Raw genomic sequence first — 23130 nt, 5'->3', positions numbered from 1 at the left:
TATATTTTCTTTATTCCCAGAGAAAGGGCAGCCAAATGACAGCAAATTCTTCTGACAAGCTGCACCAATATCCTCCCAACAAGAAGGAATCAAATATAACATTCCCCCCAGCCCAGTTTCTATGACCAAGCACTTACAGGCTGCCCTCAGAATCAACCTAACCAAATATGTCTTGGTACTGTTTCAGGTAAAGCTCCACCACATTCCACATTATTTTAATGATATTTCAACAAATGTTAATAATATTAAATGAGCAGCCACAGGTATTAACCCGGGAGTATTTAAGCCTTACGCATTAATTACCAGCACTTACACTCTGAACTGTGCTTCCCTCTACTTTCACTTCAATTGAACCTGAACTGTATTCCTGTGTCAAACATCATATTATGAGATATTTGTTTCAGTGAGATTCATTTATCAGTTCTTCCATACAACTTCTACACAGATTAGACACAAATTAAACCCACATAACAGGAGACGCTAGCTTTCATTGCTCCTTACCACAGCTGCAGTGTCCCTGGCTTCCTCCAGCCCATCCTCCAGTTCACTTAGGGATTCCAAGTCAAGATCTTTCTCCTTTTCCTTCTCCATCAACTCCTTTGCCCTCTTCCGCCTGTTTTTACTGCTCCCGTAAACACCAATATCAGTCCGAGGGCTCAGAACCTGTAACCACCAAGAAAACTTACACTGTCAGAGCCAAGGATGCCAAGAACAGAAAAAAGTTCTTATGAATAACGTTATAATTTCAGACACATATGAGAACATCTAATACAGGAAATAGAGAGTCACCAGAGCACAAAAAATATTCAGCAATCTAACACCTTTGATATCTGTCAATTAACGCTAGGAAGACGAGAAATGAACAGAAAAGGATACAAGTATTTCATACATGTGGAATTTGAATGTAATCAGCACCACAGTGATGTAGCAGGTCAACTTGAAAGCCACTGTGTTTGCATGATTAGTTTACAAAATCTATTCAGATTAAGCTATCAAACATAGAGTTAACTGAAATACTGTACACTGATATCAGTAGTTTAACAATCGCTTCAAGCACTTTCATCAGTTGCAAGTCTTAAAGATCTGCCATGATTTCATATTTACATCAGCAATTTGGTGGCTGAAACAAAACTAAAAAATGTGTTATAAGCCTTTTAATATCAAACATGAGAGGCTGCAAAGCACTTTTAAGGACAAGAATTACAGTTTAAGTACTCTTGATTAGTTGAAAGGCATAGTTAAATATAAAATCTAGCAAAGTAAAGTCAATATAGGAAAGTTCAAATTGATAAATTTAGGAACACAGTCACATGCAAAACCAGAACACATTAAATAACTAGTTAGGCAGAAGAATACAGAGAAAAAAATTTGGACCTAGAGTGCATCATAAACTGAACAGAAATCAGTGTGATGTTGTTGCCATAGGGGCAGATCCCATTGGGGAACATTAAACAGCAGTATGCACTTTGATGTAATTATTGCACTTCACGTTGCACTACGGAAGCCATAGTGAGAGGATCCTGTCTGGTTTTGGACATCACACTAAAAGTGAAAAGAAACAGCAACAAGATAAAAGTACAAAAAACAGAGCCTACAAGAAAGCATTGAAAGAACTGGAATTGTTTCCCCTAGAAAAGGGAAACCTGTCAAGTAGATATGATAATCTTCAAACACATGAATGATTTTTATTAAAACAAAGACAGTGACTACATTCATTGAAGTGAAATAAACAGTAGCTGACAATTTTTCTTACAGTTAAACAGGTTATAAAATAGCTAATCTATTTTCTTAGAATTTTAGCAGTGGAACAAGTTACATTCATCACTTAAAGACACCTTCTATGTCCATTTCAGGCCTACATTTCTAGTTACACAAAGAGAAATCCTTTTCTTTCCCTCCCCAAAAGAGAGTTTTCATCTGTTTCTTCAAAAGTAACAGTTGAGGTAGTCTATACATAAAACAAGACTAGCCCAACATGGACTTCTTGCTGTTTTCATTCTTCTCACCTGTGAACAGCTGAAGTATTCTATTCTATTCTATTCTCAAAAGGAGCTGTAATGTACTATAATTGAACCAGCTGTTCCCTCCAGACCACAGAGGGCTGTCAAGATCAGTTTCTGAAGGTTGACACAGAAGTGCTCACCTGTAACAGACTGTAGCTTGAGTTCTTCTTCAGGAAGGTCCTTCCTGTGCGCTCTCTCCAGGCACGTGCTGCCGCTACCTGTGACTCCAGCTGTGGCAGGGCATCAAGACGCACTGGTATTGGGCGGCCTTTGGCAGACAAGCTCTCCAGTTGCTCCAGGTAGGCATAGTTGCTCCCATTCTGGGGTAAAAGAAATTTTTCTACACCAACAATTCCACCGTTAAATCAGTGGCCAGCTTACTTTCAAGCCATATGCTATTTTGTCACTGACTAAAAGAGAGTTCCATAGGAAAGGAAAGGAGGGCAGGGTTTCAGTCTCACTGGTGTTTTTAAAACTATCTCACAGTTTTTATTTTAACAGCCATTCTGACATGGCCAGCTGGCTTATGGAGTAAGATAACATTTCATTTCTAGATGGTTGCCCTAAATGCTGCCCGCTTAACAGCAGGCTACAGTATCTGAGAGTTGTACACGAGCTGATGTGAAACCAATTGGGATTCTCACTTCAGCTCCCAACAAATATCTGATACAGGAACAGCAGTTGCAGTCCAGAGATCAACACCTAAAGATATCACAGAAGCCATGTCCGTTTTGGATCAAGCTATGTGGGTAGAGCAATAGAAACGGGAGGACTACTGACCTAACACTATCATAACTTCATCTATTTCAGATAGAAAATTTCAGCCATCAGCGCCATTACATCTTACACCACTGGGGGTGGGGGGAGAATGGGGGACGACGACCAAAAACACACCACCACAAAAACCCCATTGCCATAATCAGCTCCAAAACTAAAACTTGCGAGCGGAACATCTTCCGCTGCAGATAAGTATTTTCAGTGACAGTGTGCAGAACAGTTTCAATACTAAGGCCCCTTGAGAGTTACATTTGTATCATAATGGATTTGCCAGCTTTTATATCCCCCATGAAATGCGTAAAAGGAAGGGAAACAGAAATTGGATAACCAATGGAAAAGGAGCAGCACAAAAAAATTCAAGCACACGAACTATAGTAAGCAGGATTAAGCGCTATAGTAAGGTTTCGCTTCAGGTCACCTTTGTGGGTAGAAGGGCTAGTAGTAAAGAACATGTCTAACTAAAAGGATGCAAGCGTAAGATTCCAGTTCATGCTGTAACCCCTACCTGAATGGCCTCCACTTTGGCTGTCCAGTCTCTAGCCCGCTGCAGAGCTTCTTTCAGTGCCAACACATTGGGCAGGTAAGCAGGGATGTTCTTTGCTTCATTCACGATGCCCTCCAGAGCCATCATACTTTGTCGTGGTCTAGAGTAAGAAAAACTCAATTCCAGCCTTCTCTCAAAATGCCAGTCTACTAGAGACATAAATCTGGCAGGCTGGTGATGCAACTTCATCACTCACTGCAGCGTCGGATATCACAGCTCTATTGTTGGAGGGTGCTACTGGCTACCACGTAACAGGAGAGGTAAGAAAGCTGATGGACTTTGCACAATCAAGTTCAAAAGGGCACAGCATCAGAACTCCTTAACATCGAGGAAGCTGTCTTGTGGAGCAGTGTTTTTTGTTGAGGGGGATGAATAGCAAAGGCAGTGGCAATTCACAGCCTCCTGCCACTGTGCAACATGACAGGGAACCAACTCTTCCGCAACTCATCAACAACCTCAAATCCAACTCCTGAGCAAACTGCTGGGAAGTAAAAAAAAGCACTACAGCTTCAAAGCCCCCTACTTTTCACCACGCTCCTCAGAGGCTGAGAATCCCTGAAGTGTGTGACCTATAAGAACAGTTTGCAAAGGAACACTCACCTGGCCTGCAGGCAGACCTTGGCCTTCTCCTCCCACCTCTCCGAGACCGTAAGTAGCTCCTGCAGCTCAGCCATGGCTTTCTCTACAGCATGGTGTGGTGCCAAGCCCACACCTGAGTCAATCAGCTTCTTCATCACATCTAGGGTGACCCTTTGGGGATCCAAGAGGGTGGATCTCACCTCATCCAGCCACCGTGCCTGCTGCAGTTCTTGCTTCAGCCTTGGCAGTTCAGGAAGTTCTACATAAAGGCCAGAGCCCATGTCTATCAACTCCTGGAGCTTGGAAGAATCTGGGACCTCATCCATCATAGCTTCTTGAGCACGCTCATGAAATTCTTCCACATCATCAAGCAGATTCTGAAGTAACATACAGTACAAATCAATTAGGAAAAAAATGCCCATACAATCAAAAGGCAAAGTTGACTAAGGGATCAGTCAGCTGCAAATTTGTATGCGATCACAACATAATCAGTCAGAGCTCCTACACACACACTGCCAGCTAGATCATCACATGCCATCAAGTCTGACACGTACTTAGTAACAGACCGTCTAAACTCATTTGGCCCAATGTTTCATACACTATGCATATTAGGTGGATGAAACTCTGCACCTAAAATAGTAAAACTCCAACTAACTGCAGCTGCCAACAAAACAGAATATTAAGCATTGCCTGGTCAACATTAATTTTAAAATAGTGGGGTGAAAGGGGACTTCTGCAAAATCATCCTTTCAATATAGTGTCAGAGGCATTACAGTAATGATGGTAATACACAACAGAACACAACATGCTGAGGAAAAATAACAAGCCAGAGCTGTGCAACAACAGGAATACCAAAAGATCATTAAAATAACAATGGTCAGGTTTTAAATTACTATTTCCTAAACCAGGCCCACTACTTAAACACACCTGGATTTTATCTCAAAAAGGAAAGAAATTAAAATACTCTCTAATGAAAGGAAACAATTTCACAGAAATCCAACTGCACTGCTGCAGTTGTCCTCATCCTCATATTTTGGCACTGCAATGAAAAAAATCAAAGAAAGCAAACAGACAGGAAAGAATCTCTGCAGGATATATATTCAAGGACATTCAACCAGTACACTCAATTGATTCACTCCCGTGTCTCTTACAGAAAGACGTATTTCTGATAGCAACTCGAAGGCACAAGAAGGAGCAAAACCTGCATTCCCTAACCCTTAGCTTACTGCACTTTTTGTCTGATGCTGCTTTTCATGACTGTCTGGGAACTAGAAGGCATTTACAAAAAAGAACAAAATCCACATAAGGATTTTAGTTTAGGGAACTTATGCTGAATACTTTATAGTGACACCAGTAAAGTATTACAGTTTAATAATTATAATGCCTTTTGTGTTAGAAAATACTCATCATCCCACATGACAATTATTTTGCGATTCATTACAGTGGATAATTGCATTCAAATGCCATGCTGAAAGTTAGTGAGTACTTAGGCATAAACAATCATTATCTGACTTCATTCAGAAACTAAGAGACTATGGTTCTTAACCACTAAAATTACAGTATTTTATTGGTTAGTGATTATGTTGAAGCTACAAGAATATACACGTGCACAGAGTACTTTGAACAGAACCAGTTTCTTAAGTCTGGGAGGGATAAGACAGTCTAGCTGGGTGAAAAGATATAGACAAAAACCACAAATTAAAACATTTAAGAGTTTATTGTATACTCTCAGCTTTGTCAACTACGAATTATGTCTTAGAAGCAGATTTTAAATACACTAGAAACAGAATTCCTTTGAGAACAACCTTATAGGTCTATTAATAGATGATGATAAAATTTCATTAATAAATATTAGTAACTATTTCTGGTTTGTATTTGGAAAGAAGTGTAGTAAAATCTTCCTCCAAGGATGATAATATACTTTCCACTCTTATTAGCTGCTGAGAAACACATTAGAGAACATCTCTGAAGGATGTTCTTTAGTTTTTTATGTATGTTCTATGTCTAAATGTTCTTTAGAACGTTTAGGAATATTCCTTCCAGGCCTGGAAAATCTGTATCCTGGAGTTCTATAGTTTTCTGAAGGTATCTGTTTTCAGCAACAACATGCCAATATCAAAGACAAGAAGAAAGTCCAGTATAAAGTCTCTCCATGATACCAACAATGAACTACCATGGAAAAGTTAATACAGATTTTGTGAGCAAAGGAGGACATAGCGAACACCAGGGAACAGCTATGGAAAAGAGGCCTTCTCAAACAAGACTAACTATTATGTGCTTGGTTATTAGGGGTAGCTGCACATATGGTAACGTTTAGAATTTTAGGACACCAATCTAGTACTACAGAACATTCTTAAAATTGTACCAACAGAGAATATGTGGGTTAATAAGTGGTTAACATACATATGGAGAACCATTTCTCAAGGTGAAAATTATTTATTAAGGATGTTTCTTGAAGGAGTTTTCCAGAAGTTAGTTAGTAGGCGAAATGCTATTTAACATTTCATCATCAGTGACACAGAAACAAATTAAGATTACTGCTGAAAACACTTGCTATGATACAGACTGCCAGAGTGATAAATGCTAATAGCAGCCAGGGGAGTCAGTATGATCTGGATTACTTATTAGGCTAGACTCATTCAAAGAGAGATGCAAAGATATATATGAAGGACAAGAAATGCAAGCTGTGCATACAGATTAAGGGGGCTGTAACCTGGAAAGCAAGGCTGAAAAGTATTCACTAAGCAATTGTCAGTGTGGTACTGCTTTCCCTCTACCCTGAAGCAGCACATCGATATAACCTTCAGAAGTTTCTAACAAAACATATACAGGGTAGGACTTCACTGGAAATTCCACCACTACAGACAGCATTAAAGATGCTGGAATAAGAATAACTGGTTCAGAGCAATAAAACTGGGCCACCTGGACAGCGACAGGTGGGGAGGATCTTTTATCTTGATTTACTTACAGTGAGACTACCACATCTGATCACACCCTCTGCAACAAGCACCTTAAGAAGTGTGTGCATAGTCAAATAAAGTGCTCTGTTCAGCTGCCTGACCACCATATGCAACACCCCACACTGTCTGAGATTGCCAAGAGTGCCACGGTATTCTTCCAGAATGGCAATGGAGGCCAGGTGGAATACTTCAGAGCATCTCACGGGTAGCTTGGGCTATCAAATTGAGCCATACATATTCAGCTGCTATGACTACACTAGTGTAAAAGTGCAAATGTCATCATTGCCCACTTAGAGACATGCTTGCAAATGAGCAAATACATGTTACCATTCCATCATAGACAGACAGCAACATGTCATCAGCAAAACTCCAATGACAAAAGCAAGATTATCCAGTAAAGCAGGGAGACACTGAGCTAGATGTATCCAGAGTATTATACTTCATTTCCTGAGGCCACAGATGTTACTGCAAAGCATTTACTTGCTTTATATTAGAAGCTAGAAATTAAATATCCCATTCAATCCATCTCTGCCAGTGCAGGACTAATTCTTTAAAAAAAAAAAAAGCCTTTCATCCTTTACATCGGGTAATATATGTTTAAAAAAACCAAACAAACCTACACAGAAACAAAACAGAACAAAGCAAAAAGCATGACACTTACGGTATATCTGAGGGCCAGATACAAACTTACCTTTACTTGTCGGGCTTGGCTGATAACACAGGGCAGGCTAAACAACTGCTGTACAAATGCTTTAAGCTCCTCCATGGTTAGCTTGGTCCGTGTCCTGCCACTATCTTGGCTCTGTCTGCTGTATGAATGGACATAATTAAACAACATTACGTGAGAGAGAAAACGATCCCCAGATTTACTCCCAGCGACAGGCAGTTAAAGATTACTGAGGAGTTACAAAAAAATTCCATCACTTGAGAACTCAAGAAACCCAAACTCCACAAGAACTCAAAAATCTTGAAAACTAAATTTAATATAATTCCTCTAAGTATCTTCAAGACAATTTACCCTGCCCTTCAGAGGAAGGAATGTCTATATGGCTTTCACATTGGATTTGTTGGAAATAGGTCGAAGAACATAGCCCCAAAAGCTCGCTTTAGGCAGCTCAAGAAGTTGACTGCCATGACAGGCACTGACAAGAAGTTTCATGTAACAGCAACAAGCTCCTGAAAAGAAGTCTTATTTTCTAGAGCCCTCTTTTTTGTAGCCAGAGAACTGCTGAAACTGGCCTTGCAACAGGAAAAGACAGCCTCTGAGCAGGACATGTTCTGCAATGACATTTCCATTAAATATCACTCACAGCAAGTATCACAAGCCCACTGAACGCATTAAGAGACTTAAAAGTGACACTGCACAAATTAAACACTTGGTATACATATCCCTAACAGGCACAACAATTTCACAAGCAGGACAGATTTTAAACACTGAAGAGTAGCTCCCTGCTAATGAATCTGTATTTTATTACTATAGAAACATTAAAGAAAAACAAAATTCAACCTTTTAACCTATGGACTTAAATTTTATAAAAGTAAAATTTAGATGAATAATCAAATATAATTATACACTATGGAAAACTGATGGAGAAAAAAAGAACACTGCAGGGTTTGACTAACTACAAGACAACAGTGAGAAGGAGCGGTGGCTGCAGCACTCCTGTGTGAGAGCGGGCAGGGTGCAGCACTCCAAGCGACACCACCATGGGCAGGCACACTCTCCAAAACATTTCTGTCCCTAGTCCAACCAGGGACTGCCACAGCATGAGATGCTGCACAAAAAGATACAACTTTCCCAGCCTATGGAAACACAACTTCCAGCAGAGCTGAGACACACAGGACTGAAATATTGGACACACCTTCACAGCTATGCATCACCTATTTTTCAGGTTTTTATAAAAACAGATGCATATGAAATATTGTCTTTTGCTACATTTGACCAGGAGTTTACTGCTGCTTTAATCCCTGCCAAATTGTTCTGTTTGAGTACTCATTTTTAATTTTTTTTTAATAACCTTATCCTTCATGTAAATGCGATCCTTCTCAACGTATTAAATACGAACATAAATGTTAAAGAAGCTGAACGTGACCTCTATATTTAAATTTCCTAACACTGTTCATCAAAGAGGTTTCAAAATCTTTCTCAAACCTCAATTTTGTAACATACTGCTGCTTAGCATACAGTAGCCCTCAGACGTATATACAAGTCTCCTTTTTTTTTTTTTTGCCCCATGGAATTCCTTTCAGCTTTAGATCAGAAACACCATGGAAAGTTGTCAGATCTTTCTACACCTCATGTTTCTTGTGATAGTGCTGGATATCCACCAAATAATTAACTGAAGGCAGGTCTGTTGAGAGAAGGCTGACACACTCCAACAGTGGGAGGAAGAGGAAGCAGCAAAGGACCAAGAACAGCTCGGAGCTCCCAAAATAAATAACTTTGCTAAAAACAGGGCAATGCAACCCCTGCAGCACTGCTTCCCTCACCCAGACCTAATCGGCAATTCAACATACAACTTCTCCAAAGGATTTCAAATTTTGATATGTAAGTCAGCTGAAAACGGTATGTTTAACACATTCCAACCAAGTCTGCTTTTTTGGCCCTGTGTGTCACTGTGTCTGCCTCTCCTACCTCTCAAAGAGTCACAGCACTAAGGGCAGGAAACAGTGGAAGAAGTTAGTAGGCAGCGAGACCTCAGTGTTCTTACATTTCCAGGTCCAATCAAGTAACAAAACTGACAGATGGAAACTGTTGAAAAAATGCCTCTCCTACCTGTGTTTTTGCTTTTTGCTCAGAAGCAGCTGTGCTACTGAAGCACAGGTCTCTGCTTCTTTCACAGCATCTCTGAGCCTGCGGAAAAGATCATTCTCTGGATATTTCCTGTCTTCAGCATCCTCCAACATTACTCTCAGCTCAATCACATCTGTAGTAACAGTACATAAATAATTTGTATGTAAAAAAACATTTTTAGACTGTTTCAAAGGCCTTCAATCAAGGTTCCAACAGGCTAGTTCAATGTGAAATGCACAATGATGAGTTGCATTACATAGCTCACTTTTTTTCCACTAAACAATACACAGTGTTTCTCTCATTAAATGAGAGCACAGAACAAATACAGGAGTTTCAGGACATCCTACTATGAATGATAGAAGCCTGACCTTTCTTGTGGTTGAGGTTGGCAGATAGAGCCTCTGTAACTCTACTGACCCAAGTGTCATAAGACTGTGCTCTAACTTTCACTCCATATAACAAAGAAGGAAGGTCTTCTAGCGGGTATCGGTACCTGGAGATATGGAAGGAAAACACAGAAAGAGTATTAATGCCCATACAAAAGCCAGGACATTGCTTATATTGAGTTTTTCCAGCTACAAGACCAGAAAGGCAGAACATGTATAACAGCTGCTGCCTTGGAACCAAGAAACAAGCCAAAAGGATAAAAGTACTCCTTAAAGGAAGAGAGAAGCGTGGCCAAATGTTGTACATGGTCACTGGTCTCTTCAAGCTATTGGATATGGAAGAAAAGTAGGGGAAAAAAATTCCCGTGTACCTTAGACACTTCTTCTGCATGGGACATGGACATAAATCAGACGGATGGTATAAGCATACCAGACGCTCAGGATTACAGGAACATGTAAGAGCTGACAAGAAGCACGTGGTTCTGCAAGCTGTGCACTGACGCTCATCATCTGGAACCAGTTCAAACACCTCTTCTTCAGACATCAACACTCCCTAACAAAATAAAAAAAAAATCATAGATGCTCTTATCCAGGCCAGGGGAGGGGGAAGCAAAAGTTCTTTTGCAAGCAAAATAAGAGAGTTGTCTTATTACTCACCATCTGTACAACAGACTCCCTTAACCGTGTCTCTTCCTCTATCATTAGAGTCATCTCCTTGCAGACCATGGCTGCCAACCCAACATCCAAGCACTCTGGATCTGCAGCCATCTTGAAGATCAACTCTTCATGGGAGAAAACACAATGACGTCCTAGCCTTCGGTAATGACTCACACACTGACGTCCAATGGGAAGCTACAAAAAACGCGACATCTATCATTCTGGGAAAAGACATTTCAAGGTGATCTCTTAGCTCCCAATTTATTTCCTTTGACAAAACCTGGGAAAAGACTGAGACCAAGAGTTGTATTTTACAGGACAAAAACCACTTATAACAACCTTAAATCATGTCAGATGAGGACAAAGAGAGTTATCTGCCATAACCTTAATGTGCCTAACTTACAGACAAAATTTTAAGAGCTCTTTTTACTTCTAGTGGAAAGAAACTGGCACCAAAAAGAAGTCATCTGGTCTACGCTACGGCAAATGTATTGCCCTCTGGATATTACTATGCTTAGACAGACAGTTAACACAAGATGCCTAGAGCTAACCAAAATTGATAACACTTATTTTGTGCCTTTTAAAGCAAAAAATATAAAATGCTAGATTAATTTGCTACATAAATTTTTGGTTACGTTTTGCGTAAGCAAAGGAAATTTCACACGGCTGGTGTGAGTTCAGCAGTTTTTCACGGAGGCTGTACACACATTACATCATGACCACAGGAGAAAAGAATAACACTGACACACAGTCAATCCTGCAGACAATTTCTCTGATGAAGTAATAAAATCCTCTAAGGACTAAAATCCTTATCTGAAGGTAACAAAAAGAAGTTAAAGAAACTACAGATGAGATCATAACTTTGAGCTGTAAACCCCTGGACAGTGACAGGACACACTTTTGACAACTTACTGAAGAAGCCACATAAGCTATGCTGTTAGAATAAGCACTAATATGATTTAAAGGTGCAATGAGCTGACACAAAAGGAGAACAAAAGACTTATATGCCTACCTCTGACATTCAAATGACAACAGCTGTTTAATACATTAATCTGTATCAACTTCAGAAAGAGGCATCACAGGAAAACCAGCTAAAGGTACTGTCACTTTTTGGTTAGATCAATACTTAAAACGGAAGACTACATGCCAGAGTTTCAGTTTGAAGCTGCTTAAAATTACGTGTTCATCAAAATTATTTTGTGTAATGGAAACTCACATCAGTATTTAACTGTTGTACCAGGAACTATAAACATAAAACGTACCATGTAACATAGAAGACTACCCTTGAGACATGAAAGTTACTAACACTGTCCTTGCAAAGGTGACATAGCAGTGACATAAGGAACATATACTAAAGAACAGACCCAGTCAGCAGTGCAGAAGTTCACAGCTTCAGCAAAGTTATATCCCTGGTTAAATCCAGAGTGATAGGCACGAGGAAAGGTCACAACAAACTCGCCAGCACACTGATTGGTCCTGTATACCTAATGAAAGCGAGAATAAAGGAAAAAATACATGAAAATTGCAACAGAGTTTAAAACACGTAACTACAAGACATTTGAACACCACTGCCTTTACCTATAGAACACCACAGGCAACATAGCTAGCCCAAAAGCAGTAAGGACTGGTTCTGTCTTAAGGCGAATCCTCAATCTATAGCCTTACTCAGAAAAGCTAAATATTCAAGCCAACAGTTGAAAATTCTCTTTATGAAGTCCCAAAGGGATATTTCTCTATCATCATTTAATCCATCACACCACAAAGTACAAAAGCTTCTGGAAACAGTTTATGATGTGCTTTGTTGGGGTATTTGCCAGGGAAGCAATTAATCTAAGACAAAAGCAAATGATAGCGACTGCTGCTTAAAGGTCTGCACTCTATGTTCGGTCAAAAAAGCATTCTGTAATGCTGAGATTTCTACTGAGCATAAGACAAGCGTTTCACCTTCAAAAGATACCAAAAGCATTTCACAGAAACTTGCCGCTATGGCAGGGTGGGATTATTTTTTTTAAATTAAAAATTAAGTGTAACACAATGTACATTTGTTCTATAAGGTATTTTACGTAAGAAGCCTGGCACACACTTCTGATACAAGATGATTTAAATTTCATGATGAGTCTAGAAAAGATTCTAGAAAATAGCTTTAAAAACACCCCATAACCAATGAATTCAATATCTATATGTCCACTATAAAACTTCTTCAGAGTTATGCCGAACCTTCATTACACAAATCTGGCACAGACTGAAAAAAGTGCACAGGAGTACTTATGTAAAAAATGCTCATGTGCTACTCACTGGTACACCATGTTCCATCAGCACATTGGGGTTCATAATAGTGACCAGCTGATGCAGGAGATCAGGCTGGGATTCAAATAGCTCAGGAGCCAACTCCTTCATCACATCCTCTAGCTGCTCCGCTGCATGAGAGGGCACGCCATACCATGTCTTCGGCTCTCCCCTAACAAAACACAACCACAGTAATAAACACATTAATTAAAGGGGAAAGTAAAGGTGCCACCCAACTGCAAAGTGTACCTCAAATCTAGCACAACTGTCCACACAAGCCAAATATTTTGCATATAGACACGAAAACATCTTTAATCAACAACAGTCATCTTCAGGATGTATCGTTCTAATCTGAAACAGCCATTACACTACAACACGATTCTCAACATATCTGACAGCAGATTTGCCATGACAAGCCTAACAGGGAAGATAATTTCATTTACCATGCTCTAAAGGGATAAAATGGGCAATTATTTTCTTTTAGGAAGAAGAAAGTAAGTTTAACAAACAGAACCTTGGCCATCAGAGAGATGCCAAGAGAAAAGTAGTACTACTCCACTCACTTAATTAGGCTTGGGGTAGTCCTATTCCTGAAACCCATGCAATAACATACCAGCTAAGCAGAAGTGGAAAGAATAAAACACCAGACAGTGCAATGGAATATAAGCAATCCTTCTAATATTTGTAACCATTACTGAAAACCCATGGTCCACTGGACTCTTATAAAAAAACACCTAATAACATGGATTAAGTATGAGGGAAGAACAAGATCAACAAGACGAAAACTAAACAGAAAATTACTTGAGAACATATTGTTCCAGCCCTGAACCAAAATAAACTGTAATGATCTAGTATCTATAGTGCTGACCTTTATTTTTCAGTTTTGTTTTTTTAAGAAGAACAAGCAGTCTCCTGCTGAAATATCCAAAACCATTTACATAGCACTATTTAACTGATTAATAATCTTGTCACCAACTACCCCAAAAGTTTGATGAGGCACTGTGAAGCATTTTCTGGGGGTTCCTACAGGCTTCAGTGACACCTGCTGGTAGGCTACAGCTAGTAAACGCCAGTAAATTACTACACCACATCTGAGCTACTGGAATTCACCAGCTGACACAAAACCCTCACATGCTGATCTAGTAAATAGCGTGCAGAGGACAGTAACTGAACTCAAAACAAAATCAATCCTCCTCCTGAGACTGTGGATCAGATCTTACAGGTAAATAAGCTTCTCCAGAAACGCACAATCACAGTCTAAAGGCTATCAATTCACCCTTACCAGATGTACAACAAACTTTCTGTTCTGAAGGGGTGCTTCCCACAGCTTCCCCCTCCTTCCTTCCTGCTCCAGCCACTGTGACTGAACCTGATGAACTGGGAAGACTGCAGTGCAAATAGTTAATCTGTCATGATTCTTTTCAAACACAAAAGCTGAACATCAGAACACTTCTAGAATTGTTCTGGAAATCAGAATTACTTTTCAATTTCTCTTCTCTTGAATAGCAGTATTTCTGTATATACATAGATCTCCTGCTGAACTGTCAGCTCGGACACCTGCGTAAGCCACTAGGCAGCAGCCTCCATTTTCAGCATAGGGGCATACCAACTTTAAATCATAGAGCAGTGAACTGTAACTCAGTTCAACACCAAAAGCTTTGTTAGAAAAGATGTGAGCCTCTAAAGCATGATTTTACAGTGACACTGGATTTTTGGCAACATAAGGATATTTAATCAGTTAATGAAAAAACACTAAAATACTTAAAACAACATCTGTATTTGCTTTTAATCAGCCTCAGCTAAGAATATGGACCACTCACCACATTTCACCTTTTGGTTAAAAACGTCATCAGCATGCATTGGCATTTTCAAGTAGAACTACAAATTTACTAACAGCCAACTGGGCTGTGTAAGGTAGATGCACAAAGGAGAGCCCATACCAATGCAGGTAGTTGATGGAATAGCTCCAGTGATCTTCAATATGCCAGCAAAACGAGGAGAAGCACATCCCTACATACAGCCAAGGTACCTTCATGCCAGAGATATCTGCATTGATGTGGGCAAGGACTGATTGTTCTAGAATTGGCATGTTATTCAAGTTCCAACCAGAAAGTGCATAGTCCTGCAAAAAAAAAAAAAATAAAAGAATTTTTAACAAATCAGAAGAACATAAGGACACCAACTCCATGAAAGTAAAGTACAAAGGAAGAGATCAGCCTATCCATTTCTATAGTAGACAGTGGTTAATATTCTGCAACAATGAAGAATCAAAACTAGGAAATAATACCTTAAATACCTTAGTCAGCAATTAATCTAAGATTTACGGCGAGTCCTAGTATTTCAACATACGTAGCTTATCTTGTTTGCATGAAAGCTTATATACTTAGGCTTTGATTCACCCCCACCTCCAAGTTTATAGGTTTCATGTTTTTCTGGTGGAACAAAATACCAGCAATGCTAGTAGACGAACGAAAGATAGAAGTCTTCAATACAACAGGGTAACTTAAGATTGTAAACAACACACTGAATCTTATGTTATTATTTCAGTTTTTTGAAGACCTCCTTTACTGCACTGCAGTTTATCTTGATCTTCTTTATATATTACTTCAGAAAGTTTTCTTAAGAGAAGAAATTCCTAAACACTCATTTCCAAGAAGACAGCATCACCAGTTAAGCAATCTCACCTTTACTTTCAAATACACAGAATTTTTACATAAAAATGAGAATCCAAACAGACTGCCTTAAAAGCTCGCTACTGTGCTTCAACATTAGCCTACTTTCCACCTCAGAAGAACCTGTTAGCGCAGATTCAGAATCATTTTAGGCATATCCCATAGTTGCTGAGAGGACTGGTCACACCCTCAGCTCAGCTCTTTCCTTTGCTCTGACACTATAAAGATAATACAGTGAGTCAGATCATTCAAGTCATCTGACTAGAAAATACTTTTTTAAATTACTACTTTCACACAAATAGATCAACACGCAGTTCTGACTCACTAAGCAGCTACACAAACACTGCATGGCCAACAAAAGGAGAGGTAGGAAGGTGCAGTTAAGGGTAGAAGACAATAGTGAGCAGGATTGCCTCTTTCAGTGAGCAGTATAAATTGATTTGGAGCTGTGTAATCATAAAACCACACCTCTACTCTCATTTCCTCTGAATTTAAACATATAAGCAGACAGAAAATTGATATGCTACAGTAAGGTCTGATGGAAAATAGGTAATATACTTACTAGGTGTTCTTTATAAAATTTGCTGTAACAGGATGTCGTATCTATATCTTCTCTTTCTTACAGTATGCACAGAGAACCAATCTAAATTAAATTCATTTGGTTTACCTATTATGAACCTCCTAAGGAGGTTAGAATCATGTTTCTGTAGCTAACTCTATAATGAAAAAGGTTCAGAACAAGAAAGAAAAATCTTAGTCTCCTTATCCTCAGGCATACTGAAACAACTTGCACATCTTTGCCTGCTAAGATTAAGTGATACAAACCAGGTGACTTAAATCATGAGAAGCAGCTTATCCATCAGCAACCAGTTCTGTAAAAGAACCTAAAGTATCAGATTAATGCCCTATTCAAAAGGAATGTTAAGTGCACACAAAAGCCATAAGCAATTCCTTCATGAAAAAAATCCACACTGATTTCTCACTTAAATTCTTAATGTGGTATCTTATGCAGAGCAAATAATGGGGTCAGTTTGCATATCCTGCTCCTCACCTCCTCTTCTGGCATCAGCTTTCTTCGGCCATCTTTCACTGGGAAGCCACTTCCGAAGTCCTTGGATGAGATATCAGCCCCGTATTCCACAATGACATCTTCTTCTATGCTGCTCACCAATCGCCAGAATTCTTTTTCTACGAGCTCAGTGGGAACCATCTGAAAACAAAAGATGTTAGGGAACGTGCAGATAAGACCCAACATAAAAGTTACCATTCAGGCAGCAAATCATTACTAATCCTCCATGAATTTTCAAACGCTCAGGCCACTCCCTCCCTCCCCTCTACCTCTGCAAAGTCATACAGTTTAGTCTGTATTTCTTAGCAGTGTAACAGAAATAAGATGCCACATCATAAGGGATGGAATGAACACAAGAGAACATGGGGTTACCAAAGTATGGCTAAAAAGAAGGGGAGAAGGAGACAGCCAGCAGAAGCCAGACAGCAAACAGAATGAACAGCATGCAAAGTCCAAACTATTTCAGAGGAAAATGACCAGAACTTCTGAGTAATAGTAAAAAAATTCAGACAAAGTATTGTGTTCAGGAATGTAGTCTTCATATAGCTCATGACAACTCCTACTTACATGCATGTATTTATGAAGCGTATTTGTAAAATAAGCTTTGTTCCTTGCTTTGCTCTGTGTCCCCAGTTTGTATCATAAATTGGAGTCCTTAAGAGGTAGGAGCTTTAGCAAGAATTCCCATAAATTACCAAAGAACCCTGTGAGAAGGAGCTAGGTGCTGCATGCAGTCTACAGGATAGTGGAATCACGGAAGTGTGCCAAAGCAGAAATGCCAGTTCTAAAAATGCTGCTGAGATGCAGAAAAAAAAAAAAAGACCAAACCCAAAAACTGATTATCTGACAGACTCAGTCTGTTGACTTGTCTACAAGAAAAGACTGTAACAGGGAAGAAAATAAAGATTTATGCCCTGAACAAACTAAACCAAGACAAAAGCCATAGGAAGGCCAAGAAAAAGACTCTTTTGCCAAAGTAAAACAACATACTTGGTTCAATTAATCAAAAAGGGCAAGGACTTAACAAGGACTTAACAGCCAAGAAGGTATACCCTAACAAGCAATCAAGCTATCTATCCATCACAGGAAAATGGTGAAATGAAGCTGAAATGAGACCGTATGCCAGAAAGCTAAATCATTTGTTTAAATGCTTGAAGCTTATGGTGCCTCTTTAAACAAAGCTAAGATGCCTCAGCAAAAATTCAGAATCAGCTGAAACCTCTTTTTTCCCCTGTAAGGAATCACAACAAAAGTTGAAACTCACGTGGACCGGCATGTTGAAGTAATCAGACTTGAAGTTATCAGCCATTTCACCAAAGCTCTGAAGGGTATATTCCCTGACTGCCTGTTCAAATCCAAAGGCCTCACGGGGTTTGTTGCATTCCTAGGAGACAGAACATAAGAATATTGTTTCCTGCAGCAGATTATTGACACAGTTACATTTCTCACAAACTAACATGGTGTCTATCCGAGTCCTTACCAAACACAATAAGCTATCAGTTTGGAGTGCTTTTCTCAGTTGAGGAAGTCTGACCACAACGGAAACAGAACAAAACTGTACAGAAGCTAATCTAACACAGTAAATCCCAATGCTACACACTTCTGCTTTCCTGTCCAAAGTTTCATCATTATTGCTGCCAGCCACAGAGTAAGACAGTGCACAAGAAGCTTAGACAGCCATAAGAGATTTCTTAGATGCACTGGAGTCAAGCACCTGCAGAATAACTGCACAGGAACAAACCCTGCAAGTGTTTCAGTCTTATCAAGTCAGCAAATTAACTGATTTGATGCTGTAAAAGTACAGAGAAGGAAAGAGGAAGAAGGAAATTAAAACAATACAACATAGCTAACAAAAGACATGGTCCATCTGACAGAAAACCTTCAGAAAGTCTTCAACTGTTCTAACCCCATTCATCCCAGGAGTGCAAAAAATACTAGTTCACATTTCAGCTACTCTCCCACCCATTTCCAGTGTCCTTTTCATCCCCTTTGTATCTGACACAACGTTTATATATACAAGCCATATTTGAACACAAACACGACATCAAACTATCTGATAGCCAGCTGTTTGGTCATAAAGCAACAGGACTGGAAAGGAATTCAGGAGATCAGTAGTTTCTTTTTCTTCAAGAGGAACTATCCTTAGACTATGCCCAACATTTATCAAAGTAGTTCTTAAATGGAGCCTGCAACAGAGAGTCTACAACATCTGTAAACACTGTCAAGCACTGACCTGAATATATATATAAAGAGTCCTTCCTTACCCTGTTTTCTTCCTAGCTTCTGTTCCAGCACCCTGCTGTTAACATTACATTAAACATCTGTGCACAAATGACATGTAAAGTAAAAACCGAGGCAAAAAGCACTACTGAGCATTTCAAACATCTTTCTGCTGTTATTTGTTTACTCTCCTTTACGTAATACAGCTATGGTTTCTTTTCCCTTTTTTCTCTTACTTTCATGTATTTGCAGATTTTGTTCAAGTACTTTCTGTAGCATTTGCTAGCAACAATTTGTTTGGCACCTTGACTTTCCTGATTTTATCCCTACATGCTTGTTTTTTTTTCTCCCCTTGGGGACAATGTATCCCAGTAGTAGTAGTAGTAGTACTGCAATTTCTTACGAGTTTCCACATCCTTAAACCACTCCAGTCACTGTATTTACTACTATATTCTCTAAATTACCACAACATTGGATTGCTGTGGTTTGTTAATATTCCTTTATTGCTCACTCATAAGGGAACAATAAACAAGCAGCTTAATCCGCTACATGAACAGGAGACCGAAGGGTTAGTTGCATCTTTTCCCTTGCCTGTAACTATAAATTTCCAGCTCTCTCACAACAGCATTTGCCTGAGTTCATCTGACAATCTAATCTCTCTTGATGAAAGGTCAGAGAACAGCAAGCTGATACAGCTCATTATGTGGCTGCACAACTATTCATGCACCACCACAAAGAAAACAGCAGAAGCCCATAGCGGGAAGGGTGTGGGGAATCTGGGGGGAAATGGGCATATACACGTGTGTGCCCCTTTTGGAGAAAAACAGAGTCTAAAAAGTTAAAGTCAGTCACAGAATTACAGATTTAGAAACAGCAAGGTTTCTTCCTCTGTTTCATACAACTACCGATTTCCTGAGCTTGCAAAATTTGTTTTCTTAAGACAAGTACCAAGACAATCAAATAGCGTTCGCTGCCTTTAGGCTGTTAACCAGCCATCTCTTGGAACTTGGTAGCTCTTCTTTTTTGAACAATGAAATTCAACTGGCTTCCATTTTCAGAGCCTCAACAGTTCCTTTTTTAGTCTAAACCAAATCTAAAATAGCTACAAATTTTTAAATTAGTTCATTCACTTTCTGCTACAAGCTATTCTGAACAGTGCCATAATGACTTTCCAATAATCAAAACTCCCTGTTATGCCTCAATCACCTACTTCGATTACTTTACAGTTTACAAAACGTCTCATTGTGCTGAAACACCTATCACAACCCTACTTTTCACCCTAATTTCCCACTACCAGCTTAGTTTCAGCTCTTAGCATACAAAGACCAAAGTTTTACCTGTCACATGGCTGTATAATAAACAATGGTTATGCACAAGCTCTAGAAGGAACACTTATCTCTCCTTATGGCTTATCAAAAAGAACAGCTAGAGATTCACAGCTCATCTCAACAATATTCCAAACAAAACTATGGCTTCTACCCAGATGGAATGGCATTGAGCTGAACTGCTCTTCTTCTGGTCTTTCCAGGAACAGAAGTATACATACAAAGCTTGAGTCATTTTTGAACTGTACCTCAGCAACACACTTCGGACACCTCCAGTCACCTTTGGGTACATCAGGTAAAGGTGGAATTAAGCAAAAAGTGTGATAGCTATCATCACATCCATCACACAGCAGCAGTTTGTCCTCATTATTTCCTCTGCCACAGAATAAGCAAACATAGAGGTCAACCTGTGGAGAAAAAAAAAGAAAAAAACAGGAAAAAAAAAAGTAGTTACAAAAAGTTTCCTCATCCAGAACCTGCCTTCCTTAAACTAAGGAACAAATGATGTAATCCTAAAGTCCGATATATGAACATCAATGCAGTCTGGTTTTTGAGAAGCGTTGATAATGAATGGTTACGCTTCAATTTCCCAAAGCAGTAATATGTGGGAGTCAGAGACTTTGGGTGCTGCAGAATAACCAACCAGTTCAGTTGGAAAAAATGTTTTCTGTATAACTCAAAGTAGCATCTCATTTACATTATTCTAAGATAAGAGTAGGTTATAGTTTTTAGAACTTCACGCTCTCCCTCCCTTTGGGCCTGTCTCATGGAAAACAACGCAAATTAAATCCCTACAGAGAGCATGTGGCTGAGGAATATTTCCAAAAACTGTTTCAGAAACATACTTGCCATCACTTGCTACAGCACAGCGATTATCTTTGCAATGGAAAAGAAGAGTTAACAAAATGCACAAACCTACAGATTTCAATCTAAAAATCCAAGGGGAAGGGAAAGAAAATGTAAAGGTATCAACTTCTCTCTCATTTTCTCCAAAATAAAAGATAGAAACTCCAAATGTTAACAGAGAAGTATTAATCCCAATACAATAAACAATTTTCACAGGTGTCTGTCCAAGGTAATCTCTCAACACGAACAACACTGACTGGCAGATATTCTCATGGACGAAAGAGAAAACCGTATCAACAGGTTTCAAATTTTCTTTGCTGTTGCCTCCTGTATTGTCCAAAGGACTTTTTAATTTAATATAAACATTTAATATACTACCGAAGATCTGTAACATAATCTAAATGAATTACTTTGTCACAGCTAAAAAATTATCTTTTGTATAAATTTTTAATAACAACATGAACTTCATGAATAACACTTGCTCCAAATTCTGCTACTACTCCTGTCAGTCACTGGGCAACTCAGGCTATGCATATTTAGAATCACAGAACCATAGAATCATTAAGGTCGGAAAAGACCTCCAAGATTCAGTCCACCTGGCAACACAACACCACTATGCCTCCTTCATGCAGCTCAAAACAACACCAGAAGTAATGGGGTTGTTTTTTCGGGGTCTATTATTTTCATCAAGATGTCACAAAAACGTGTGCTTTTCAGCTGATTGGGTTCACGCAGTTGTGTTAAATACTTGATGTCAGCCCTATCTTAGTTACACCAGCCTAGTTAAGTAGCTAGGTGTAGCTTCCTAGCTATCCAACAATATACTTCTTAAGAAGACTGCTCAGGTTTCTTAAAAAACAGTTTTAAAAAAATAATGCAGTTCTATTAAGAGGCATATCATTTTCCCTTTTTAAAAAAAGAAAATCTATGCACTCACCCTCATGGAATAGCATGTCTGTCTAAAACACCAAACTAGTTGCTTTTATTGCAAGTATATAAAAGGGAGGAAGGGTACCTCAGCAAACATTTCCAGGTTCTCTTCCCAAAACTAAAAATTAAAATGACAATTGGAAGAGGAGTTATTCTATGATACTCACTAATTACCTATCACTGATAATACCTTCTTCTCTTCAAATTTAGGTTACATTATTACGTTACATTATTTTTACAAGTGATAATTTGTCAAATACAAAAACTGCACTGAAATACATATTCACAATACGCAGATCTGCGATTACACAGTAACCACAAATAAATCTCCCAGCTGTGTAACAAAACACGGTAAGACTATGGTGATATATATTTATCAGGGGGAGGCGATAAAAAGAAAAAGGTGTATTTTATTTCAAGTTAGCATTTCACAGAAAGATAAATGAATGAGGGAGAATTATAAACAAAACTGCAGCACAGTATTTTTCAGACAAAAGTTATATAAGGCTAATGTATCACCTGTGCACTTCAAAGACTGCTTTCCTTGAAGACCTCTCACGCAAGTATAAAAAAAGGGTAGAACCAAACTGTATTAAGTCACAGAATTTCACAAGATTACAGTTACAGTAATAGAGTTCCAAAATAGCAGTTCTGCTGCTACAGTATTTTAATTTTCTCTTATAAATACAAATAAATGGAAAGAGTAAACAGTTTTCTGTAAAGAAACAGACCAGACAAAATATTTTTAAATTAAAGCCTACTTAAACAGAACAGTCGGAACACTTACGCAGCCTAGGAACAGGATACACTCAGAAGTAGTAGTACAATTTAAAAAAATTAAATCACACAATTTCTAATTTAGCTGTAATAGCACAATGATCTGTTTTTTAAATATCCAATTTCTCCCACTTTTTTTTCCCCAGGAACCATTTCCATATATAAAACTATGATTACTAGAGACTTTTGTTTGCCTTGGCCTTCTGCAGTTGAAATTTAAAATAAACTCTTCTAAGTGTTCTCAGGCTAAGAAGAACAGTTCAATTATTAGCGAAGAGTCTAATTCTTAAGACATGAAAAGACAT

At 38.9% G+C, this 23130-nt stretch overlaps 1 protein-coding gene across 3 annotated transcripts in view; it reads right to left on the bottom strand.

Annotated features, from left to right (window-relative positions):
• The window catches only part of KDM5A (lysine demethylase 5A), a 49395-nt gene that overhangs the window by 13027 nt on the left and 13238 nt on the right, over nucleotides 1–23130 (bottom strand). For 2 of the 3 annotated variants that reach the window (XM_075116037.1, XM_075116053.1), the window contains exons 8-22: nucleotides 20521–20679; nucleotides 17992–18111; nucleotides 16710–16868; nucleotides 14927–15108; nucleotides 12996–13158; nucleotides 12065–12184; nucleotides 10701–10895; nucleotides 10415–10596; nucleotides 10026–10150; nucleotides 9640–9790; nucleotides 7555–7672; nucleotides 3925–4280; nucleotides 3286–3424; nucleotides 2144–2323; nucleotides 502–663 (exon numbers count right to left, since the gene is read on the bottom strand). In XM_075116037.1, coding sequence (XP_074972138.1) covers nucleotides 502–663; nucleotides 2144–2323; nucleotides 3286–3424; nucleotides 3925–4280; nucleotides 7555–7672; nucleotides 9640–9790; nucleotides 10026–10150; nucleotides 10415–10596; nucleotides 10701–10895; nucleotides 12065–12184; nucleotides 12996–13158; nucleotides 14927–15108; nucleotides 16710–16868; nucleotides 17992–18111; nucleotides 20521–20679 — 2511 coding nt within the window. The remainder of the gene's footprint in view (nucleotides 1–501; nucleotides 664–2143; nucleotides 2324–3285; nucleotides 3425–3924; nucleotides 4281–7554; nucleotides 7673–9639; nucleotides 9791–10025; nucleotides 10151–10414; nucleotides 10597–10700; nucleotides 10896–12064; nucleotides 12185–12995; nucleotides 13159–14926; nucleotides 15109–16709; nucleotides 16869–17991; nucleotides 18112–20520; nucleotides 20680–23130) is intronic. The other variant, XM_075116045.1, reaches the window with a different exon arrangement.

This window comes from Phalacrocorax aristotelis, chromosome 1 (assembly GCF_949628215.1).
Source record: "Phalacrocorax aristotelis chromosome 1, bGulAri2.1, whole genome shotgun sequence".
Classification (NCBI taxonomy): Eukaryota; Metazoa; Chordata; class Aves; order Suliformes; family Phalacrocoracidae; genus Phalacrocorax; species Phalacrocorax aristotelis.
The sequence above is the reverse complement of the archived record's forward strand: the minus strand, read 5'-3'. Positions and strand labels throughout refer to the sequence as shown.